We start from the raw sequence: 9,443 nt of genomic DNA, 5'->3' as shown, positions 1-9,443 counted from the left end.
TGGCGTCCGTAGCACATGGCGCGGCAGGCCCCCCTTCCCCTGACGGACTGTCGATCGCAGCGACCAGCACGTCTTTTCTGGGTATTCCTTCAAGACTACACCGGCACTGATCACTGCCAAAGATGCAGCAGATCGCCCTCCTTCGTATAATGTATAACGTTCTTGGTCTACTCTACTCTATGTAAAAAGAAATCCAGCGGTGAGCCAAAGATTTCACGCCGAAAACGGGGTTACCTGAGGTCGCACGAAACAAACGCACGCTCGTGGAAAATGACGTCGCGGCCTTGTAAAACCCGACCGATTCGATAAATTTGAGTAAAATCATCGGGCAAAATAGAAAAAAAAAACACAAGGTGTGATGGCGCCGTTTATTCTATCCTCTGGAAAAACTACTAGCATTTGATGCGGAAGGGCGCAACATCGATCGCACGAGGTAGGCATTCTTTTAATATTCAATGCCAGAAAAAAATTGGCAGGATTTTTCCATGGGCTGACGAGCTCACTGGCTAGAGCCCTGTTTGGAAGCATCAAAACCCCAAAATTTTTATATAGACATGACTGGACAAATAATACCCGGGCCAGATCACGGACTGCTGATTCCCCGAGCTTATAATAACGTATTTTTGGGGAGAGGGCGGACGTCGATTACTGAAAAACGGGAGTAAAAAAGGCAACCGGCATCCAATCTCAAGGGCATAATTTTCCTCTCAAGTTGCAGGAAATTCTGTTTTAGAGGGTTTGAAAATCCAAATTTTCCCGGGGGAACATGCCCCCGGACCCCTGCCCCGACGCTGTGAAAAAATCCTGGCAAGAACACTGGCGCCCTTGTGCCCTGACGTCTATATCAAGATTATTTCGGTTGTTTTTCTACCTGTGTGCCTGTCGGGGGGAGGGTCATGTTGATTTTTTTTAGGTGGAGGGGGAGGGTCACGTTAAATTTTTTTGAGATGGGGGGGAGGGCCATCAAAAAATTTTTTGATCCAACTTCCAATGCACCAGCCCTCCCCCCCGATAAATATCGTACGGTCCCTTAATGCAAGGAAAAGACGACCCTAGTTGGTCCATATGTTAATAAAGTTTTTTCAATTCCTCAGAGTTTGGAACTCTAAATACAACTGTCACTGACAGTACTATATGTACAGTCTGCATACTGCATGTCATATACAATTATATACAATGTCATATACAATTATATACAATGTCATATACAATTATATACAATGTCATATACAATGCAGTACTTTCTCAAGAACAAACCACAACTTTAACTGTGATTATAACAATTATAACAGTCATAATCTATGGCAGCATCGGTGGTGTTTCATGATGTGAGTATCCTGCTATGGCCTCAGGGGATCTTCTTGCCAACAGAGGGGGCAAACATTTTGTTCCTAATTGATAAGGAAGAAAAAGTATTTAAAAGTTAGGAAATGCGAGGTTACAACATCATGAATTTAATAAAATACATGCCCAGATTACTCCTGTCAAGACAAAAAAAAACCATTTCAAATCAGATGTACATAATGCTGTATGAACAGAGATTTTACCTTTAAGAGATTACCATTAATCACTATCAACTAGGGGTGGGTACAGGGACAGAAGTTCAGGTACAGGGAATCAGGTCCAGGTCTGGACCTGATCCTGGACCTAATTATCTCTGAAAACTTATGAAAAAAATGGGCGATACACAAAAGAATGGTTCATTTCACTACAAAGGATTCTGTTTGGCAGAGTATCTGACATCCATTGGCATCAACTCTCCTCTACTTCGCTCTTGTTCTTTTCTTGGAACTGTAATCCCCGAAACACGTGAATGTTTGCCGATATACTTTTTTAGGTCCAACAAGAAAAAACTGTTTTGTACTGGTACACCATACTGGTACCCACCCCTACTATCAACCCATACTAGGAATCAAGCATCTGTAAGGTGACCTGTTATCTACATTCTCCAGAATCTCTCTTTTGAATTGATACACAATGATAACTGATAACCACTTCAGACAATCTATATACAATGTACATGTACATTTACCTGTAGCCACTTGACCAGGCAATCAAAGTGAAACCTGTGCCGGCACTTAGTTGTTTCCACCAGCAGACTACCAGGCTCTGTGTCCTGGCAGATACCGCAGTCTACTCCTGGATTTAAAAAAAAGTAGGAAAAAATTAGAACTCTGGGGTTCCAATACAAGTTAATGCTGGCTTGTTCCTCCAAGTGACACATATGGCCACCAGCTGTTTCAATAGCAGGGTATATATCAGTATAAAGGGGGGTTGATAATCCTCCCCTTTAATGTGCTTGAGGCACCTCAAACCCCAATCTTAGGTCTCTTCTGAAAGATGGCTAGAGTCCCAACCTATATGCCCTACGTAGGATTGGACAGAACTGTGAGGCTGCTACCAGTTAAGCTTACGGACATACATGTTATCTCATGCATGTAATATTTGTAAAATGTATAGAGTGAAAAAAATCCTAAATGTGAGTTCAAACCAGTTTTTATATACCGATCCTCAAGATCAATATAATTCCGTAATTCTGAGATTTTCATTCCGTTTTGGATGAATTGACTTACATTTTTGTACTTGACTTACTTGACTTATGTCGGGTGCTTCTCCTCCCCTGCCACCCGAACCACAATTTTATACTAAGAGCTGGCCTTTCTTCAGTCTTTATGCAGCAGTATCAAATTAGTATTAAAGGGGAGCACCAGGGATTAGCAGGAGTTTTTGTTTCATTAACAATATATCCCAATAAAAACGTTTTTGCAACTGTCGCTCTGGTCCACCGTACTTGTTGTTTTTGCCGGCCGTCTCAAGTTACCGCCTGCCCCCGGCTCCGGGGCTGCCATTTTGGCAGGGGAATCCCAACATCCGGGACCTTATTGACGTCACTGTGAATGGAATCAACACAACATCACGTTCGACAAAATCATGGAGAGACTTTACAGAGAGGAGTTTGACCCGGCCAACATTATTGCCTACAATTTTCAACCCAGGCGCCAGGCGCCGGCGCCGGCGTTAGGAGGAAGTGGGGAGGGAGACGTTGGTCCGCTGCCGGTCGATCCTGTCGCCCCACCTTCCGAACCGGAGTGCTTGGGAGCACACAGTACGGCGTACTGGGACGGGGAAGACGTAGAGACGGAGGAGTGGCGCCTCGATGATTTTTTGTGGTGCAGGTGCACCAACTGCCGGCCGATGACAACAGTTCGCGAGTGCGTCTGTTGTCATGATTTGACAGAAGCGGAGACAAAGGGCGTAGGGCAGTGGGACGGCATCCACTGCCTGCGGGATCATCCCGACTTCAGCGCCGTCGTTCTGAACAAAGCCGTCCTGGACGCGGCACTCAACTTCCGGGTTGATATCAAGCTGGAGCCGCTGAGGGATGAGTACCCACCACGCACGTACCGTCTCCAGGCGTACCGGCAGTGCACTGCCTGGTTGCATCAGCGGCTGGGGAGAAAGATCCGGCGTGTCCTGCCGTCTTGTGCCGTCTGGGCGATCAGGGAGGCCTACCCCGAGCCGGCCGGCGGCAACTACCGAGGTTTTCTTGACGCAGACGACGAAATCTACGACTACATCTACGAATGAGGCGGACGTTTCTGAGAGTTCTACATAATGTTTTTAAAGTTATGTGCGGACCAAACACTCACTCACAATATGTTTTGAAGTTGTGTTAAAATTTTTTTTTGAGTACCCCTTTCATGCTCCTTGACATTATATACAACGTTATATATGTATATAGTTTGTATACACTTTGCTGTCAAGTCCGTAAAGATGCAATTTTCGAATATAATTATGCAAGTTGATGTTTAACTGGACTAGATAATTATTATTATTAATACACCAGATTACTAGATTCTTGTTAACCTGTTTCACCATCAGCATTTTTTCTAATGTTTGAATTAGGAAAAGATAGGATGTAACTTGCTAATACTCTTTATTTTAGTTAAAGAGCTGTGTAACCTACATAAATTTGTATTTTCCGGGTAACACTAGATACACTTTGTCAGATTATTTAATGTGACAGTTTGCCTAGTGCTTTTCTGGAACATGTTCATGTATACACTATCACAATCTGATACAATATTGTCAACATTCCTCTATAAATACTAATGTTTGTATAGTAAAATGCAACTTACATTTTCACCAAGTCAGTAAAAGTTAGATGGAAGGTAAAAAGTTAAAGAGCTGTGTAACCTACATAAATTTGTATTTTCCGGGTAACACTAGATACACTTTGTCAGATTATTTAATGTGACAGTTTGCCTAGTGCTTTTCTGGAACATGTTCATGTATACACTATCACAATCTGATACAATATTGTCAACATTCCTCTATAAATACTAATGTTTGTATAGTAAAATGCAACTTACATTTTACACCAAGTCAGTAAAAGTTAGATGGAAGGTAGAAAGTTAAAAGCATTGTGTAACCTACATAAATTTGTATTTTCCAGGTATCACTAGTTACACTTTGTCAGATTATCTAATGTGACAGGCTAGATAGTTTGCCTAGAGCTTTTCTAAAAAATGTTCATGTATACACTATCACACTCTGATACATGTCAGCATTCCTCTGTAAAAAGTATTGTTTCTTCATCAAGTGTCTTTCTCATTAATGCAGCATGTTGGTATATTATAACATACCTATAATAGTTCTGACTTGTCAAAAAAAATGTTTTGACCTTAGCTATATCATACAAAGCTACACAAGCTTGTACATGTATATCATTATCAAGAACTACATACAGCAAAAATGCTGTCTTATGCAGCTACAGTTCAACGCGGCCTGAATCTGGTCCGGTATGCATCTACGGCCTCCTGTTTGCTGCCACGTTCCACGGGGGCAATGTTTGCAGGCATCTCTGGATCAGGCAGGACGTGTTGTCCATACTTCCACTGTCCGCTCTCCTTCCTGCGCACAACTTCCTCCATCAACTGCTGTCGGTACTCATAGGTTTTCGCCTCAAACAGTTTCCGGGCTACCCACAGACTGGTCCTTTTGGGATACACAACAGACCATCTCGGGTCCCCTGTGGCAGTGACATAAGAAGAAAAGTATGGCATACATGATTGTCACAGCAAATTGTTACAGCACATGGAGACAGCAAATGGTAATTCAGTGTATCATAGATAAGTTACTTTTTCTCAAACAAACCCTGACTAACATATATGAACAATGAATTGTAACAAACACAGTATGCTTATTCTTCTCTATTGGTAATGTCTATATATTGTACAAAAGTTGTGATCTCACCTTCCAGTGTCTTTGCCTGCTCGCGGAACACGTTGTTATTGTGATCCAGCACAGAAAGCTGCAGACGAGCCCGCATGGACAGGTAGGGGAAATGTAGGCGCTTCGGGGTGTACTTTGTCAGCATGTTGTGGTAGACCTCCAGTACCCCTGTAAAACGGAACATTATTTTCATACTGTACATTTGAATACCTTTACAACATTGGAATCCAAAGTAATACAATAGACATACACACACTTCATGTATCCTCTAACACATTTATCTAAACACATATGAATTTGGCTACTTATATCCTCAGTTATAGTACAAAAAATGGGACATTCTGAGGACAATATATAATTACCTGTGTGCTTAAACCCTGTCAGATGTGCCATGTCCTTGACAAAAGTCTTATTGGAGACTATCTCCCGCATGGCACGGTGTGGGGCACTTCCTGGTCTCAGCCAAGTGATGTTTTCCTTCTCATCAGGGGTGAGTCGATGGTGAGCACACTTCTTGAACAGCTGGTTCTTTCTGAATGTGTGGCGGTTGGCAATGTGGTCAATCAGAGAGAGCCACTTCTCTTGTAGGAGCTACATGGACATAATAAAGAATACTAGTTTAGAAGGGCAAAATCCACCAGATGATTATTACATGTCACTTTAAAGCCCTGTTACTCAAAATGTTCAGTATTTTCTGTTGACCAATATTACGTCTACTGTCCATATGATGGCATGTATGTTAACTTTCAACAAGGATGGCTGCAATAATAATAGGGCCTCTGATGTTTGGCTGGGAATTTATTACTTATTAACCGCATTTATAGAAGTTAATCTTACCACGTCATCTCCTTCGCAGGTACTTGAGCTATACCAAAGGTGGTTCTTTATGAATTTAATCCAAGGGCCGAGGGCTCTGTTGGCCTTCCTCTTTGCAGATTTTGACAGCTTCTTTTGAATAGACTTGGCCATATGAAATACATCATATTGGTGATTGATGTGCCTATTGTTGCGTTGCTTAAGTGATGCTCCAATACCCCGGTGTCTGTCAGTGACTATACACTCGACATCAATACCGTTGTCCCGGACGAACTCCAGTGATTTTTCAAAGGCATGCCTTTCCATCGCCTGGGAGGTTCCTGTTTCGGTCACCTGTGCCAGCTGGAAGTCCAGGATGAACTGTGTCTTCTCCTCCATCAGTGTATAACTACAGTACTTCGCACAGTGACCTGGGGAGTCACACCTCCCATCTCCCAGCAATGTGACCTGCTGTGCTTCCTCTTCTGCTGTTGCTTGGAAACGTCTGAGGATGAGTTGCTGTTCGTTGAGGTAGTAATCGTTGACCGCTGGAAGGAGGTATGTTCTTTGGACATTGTTGTAGTGTGACTCTGAGAACTTCTGCAGCCTTAGAGTGTCACATATGTCAGCGAACTTCTTATAGGTACCACCTGTAAACAGTATGGCTGCAGGAATGAGAAGGTTACCTGCAGCCATACTGCCAATCTTTGGTTGGGAGTGCCAAGTTCCTCGGTTGGAGCAGCTGGAACATTCATATTCAATGGCAAGCATGGAGCCAGTTGATTTCATGTTCCAAACAGCGAGGGGCTGGCCGCACTCACATGTCTGGAACCTTTCGAGAAGCTTGCTTCTGTGTACTATGTAGAATTGCGAGCCATTTCCTTCCTCCTCCTCTTCACTGTCATACTCGTAGTCGGTGTCTGTATCATCCATATCTGTCTCAAAACTTGATAGATTGAATGTGGGGTCATTCTTATCTGACGGGCTGGCAACTGGAGACAATGTCGCAAATGACAGTTCACGCATATTGGCTTTCGCCTTCGGAGTTGAACATAACGTTGAGGACATTAGTGATTCTATCATCTCACCGGTCAGCTCTGTTTGTGTAGAAGCAGTGACAAACTTGTCAGGTTCTGCACTTGGTGGCTTGCAGTATGTATGGAATTTCAGTCCATACCCTTGTGCTACTTCTGCTTGTGCTGTAGATGAGCCTGAGTCGGATAAGAGCGAGGATGTAGACACGCCTGAATCCAGCATGGATTGTGCTGTAGATGAGCCTGAGTCGGATAAGAGCGAGGATGTAGACACGCCTGAATCCAACAATCCTTGTGATGTAACGATGCCTGAATCGAACTTTGTTTGGGGTGCAGATGGTGATGCAGCACCAGCATCGCTTGCCTCGGTCATTCCTGTTTCATCAACACTGCTCATGGGCTCAGTCATCTGATGATCACATGCATCATTGCTTTGCTGAAGTAACTTCTGAAGAAGCTGAAAGATGGATGATAAAAGATAACTTATGATAAAAGAAATGACAATATTTAATAAAAAATAGGTACAAATATCAATTTAAGAATCCATCCAAAGAACTTCAAAATAAAACTGGACTGAATTTTTCCAGAATCAATCCACCAAACACACAGACACATTATAGCTATGCTATGGACATAACAAAACATTTGCATAAAAAATTTTAAAAAAAAATATTACATTAGATTACATCCATACATTAGAAAATCCATAAGTATAAAACACAAAAATTATCCATGATAAATGTAGACAACACAACAAAACCAAAACATCAAAATGTTTGGTATTATCATGTTACACTGTAATTTGTATGTCATATTATGATAACATAACAATTCCAGGAAAAGTAGAATAAAAATCCTTAAAAATACATGTAAAGTTACCAAAAATGTGGAAGTCAAGTTGAAAGTTACATTGGTTTGTCTTCGATGACGCGATATATCATATAAATGTTACAAAAACCTTGCAGGTAAATTATATCACTACTTTTCAGGATCAAAACAAACACATCCTACATGCAGATAAATTCGGCAAAATCACGGCGTAATTACATACCTCTTTCCGATCCCTTTTTTCACGCTGTCTCTCTGACGACACGCGTGACGTGCTTCTCCCAAACTGAGTGGGGAAGGCGTCTTGAAGAAGGACTTTAGCAGGAACAGAGTAGGGAACATATCTCGCCTTGGGGTTGTCGATACAAGAGTCTGCCGAAAAATGCTCGGAGCAGACGAATGCCGGGTTTTTCGAGGCGATACTATCTTGAATCTTTTCCAGTGTCCATGGTTCCCTCAAATTCGACCGGACGGCGATTAGCCACCTCTGTAGTCTGATTTTGTCCTCCGAAGGGAAACGATGGAAGCTTATCGCTTTGCTCTTCGTGTTGATGTTGTTGTTGTGACAGCTTACGCACGACGGCATAATGGCGCGGCACTCCCCCTCCCCACTTCCGGGCCGCGAAGCTGGCGTAAAAATAAACACTCACTCCCGCTCGAGCCGGGGCCTTTAACTGTGCAAATCATAGGAAGATTCAAGTACACGCCTTTACGGCACTGCCTCTACGGCGACTTCAGGGCGAAAATCAAGCGAAAACCGGTGGTTTGCGAACGCACTCCAAAGTGACAGTGTTGATTCCATTCACAGTGACGTCAATAAGGTCCCGGATGTTGGGATTCCCCTGCCAAAATGGCAGCCCCGGAGCCGGGGGCAGGCGGTAACTTGAGACGGCCGGCAAAAACAACAAGTACGGTGGACCAGAGCGACAGTTGCAAAAACGTTTTTATTGGGATATATTGTTAATGAAACAAAAACTCCTGCTAATCCCTGGTGCTCCCCTTTAAATACCTTTGAACTTGTTATTCTCACCATGTTCTGCATCATCTGTATCCCTTGCCTCTCCTCTGCCAACAATCCTGTGCATGCTCACTTCTACACAGTACCTTCCTCTACCAAGGTCCTGTGAAATACGAAATGGAATGCTTTGGCATCACTTCACACTTAATCACCTTTATCCGCAGGGTAACCTATATCCGTTGCTTTTAAAAACAGGGTATTTAAGGATATCAAGTCAATGGATGGTGGTTTCAAATTAGAATATTTTCAAATTATATAAAAGATATAGAGACAGTCGGTGTATTATGGCAGAGAGAGGTTATAACAGGTACATAGATAGATGAAGATCAAAATACTAACTTCAGAGTGGGTTACTCTCCACAGCCATGTGATGTCCCCAGTGTTAGCTGGGTGGAGCTGAAGGATGACGTTCCGAGTTGTCCAGGGGTCAAGGGGCATGTCTGAGGGAATCGATCTTCCTCCTGGCAACTTCACTGTGAAGCCATCCATGGGATATACTTCAAAGGCCTGAAGGAAAATTGTCACACATTAGC

General features: G+C 42.9%; 3 protein-coding genes across 3 annotated transcripts; 1 reads left to right on the top strand and 2 right to left on the bottom strand.

Annotated features, from left to right (window-relative positions):
* Positions 1-1,035: 1,035 nt before the first annotated feature.
* LOC118424647 (RING finger protein 148-like) lies at positions 1,036-9,413 on the bottom strand. Its single transcript, XM_035833305.1, has 4 exons — positions 9,250-9,413; positions 8,923-9,013; positions 2,033-2,139; positions 1,036-1,391 (listed from the first exon to the last, which is right to left on the bottom strand). Exons 1-4 carry the CDS (start codon positions 9,397-9,399, stop codon positions 1,341-1,343), a joined length of 399 nt encoding a protein of 132 aa, XP_035689198.1. The 5' UTR covers positions 9,400-9,413; the 3' UTR covers positions 1,036-1,340.
* On the top strand, positions 2,701-3,937 carry LOC118424646. The gene has a single exon (XM_035833303.1). The coding sequence runs from the start codon at positions 2,932-2,934 to the stop codon at positions 3,586-3,588; it is 657 nt and encodes a 218-aa protein (XP_035689196.1). The 5' UTR covers positions 2,701-2,931; the 3' UTR covers positions 3,589-3,937.
* Positions 3,953-8,893, bottom strand: LOC118424645. The gene is made up of 5 exons (XM_035833302.1): positions 8,116-8,893; positions 6,073-7,521; positions 5,598-5,826; positions 5,257-5,403; positions 3,953-5,032 (listed from the first exon to the last, which is right to left on the bottom strand). Exons 1-5 carry the CDS (start codon positions 8,476-8,478, stop codon positions 4,779-4,781), a joined length of 2,442 nt encoding a protein of 813 aa, XP_035689195.1. The 5' UTR covers positions 8,479-8,893; the 3' UTR covers positions 3,953-4,778.
* Positions 9,414-9,443: the final 30 nt, after the last annotated feature.

Source organism: Branchiostoma floridae, chromosome 10 (assembly GCF_000003815.2).
Source record: "Branchiostoma floridae strain S238N-H82 chromosome 10, Bfl_VNyyK, whole genome shotgun sequence".
Taxonomy (NCBI): Eukaryota; Metazoa; Chordata; class Leptocardii; order Amphioxiformes; family Branchiostomatidae; genus Branchiostoma; species Branchiostoma floridae.
The sequence above is the reverse complement of the archived record's forward strand: the minus strand, read 5'-3'. Positions and strand labels throughout refer to the sequence as shown.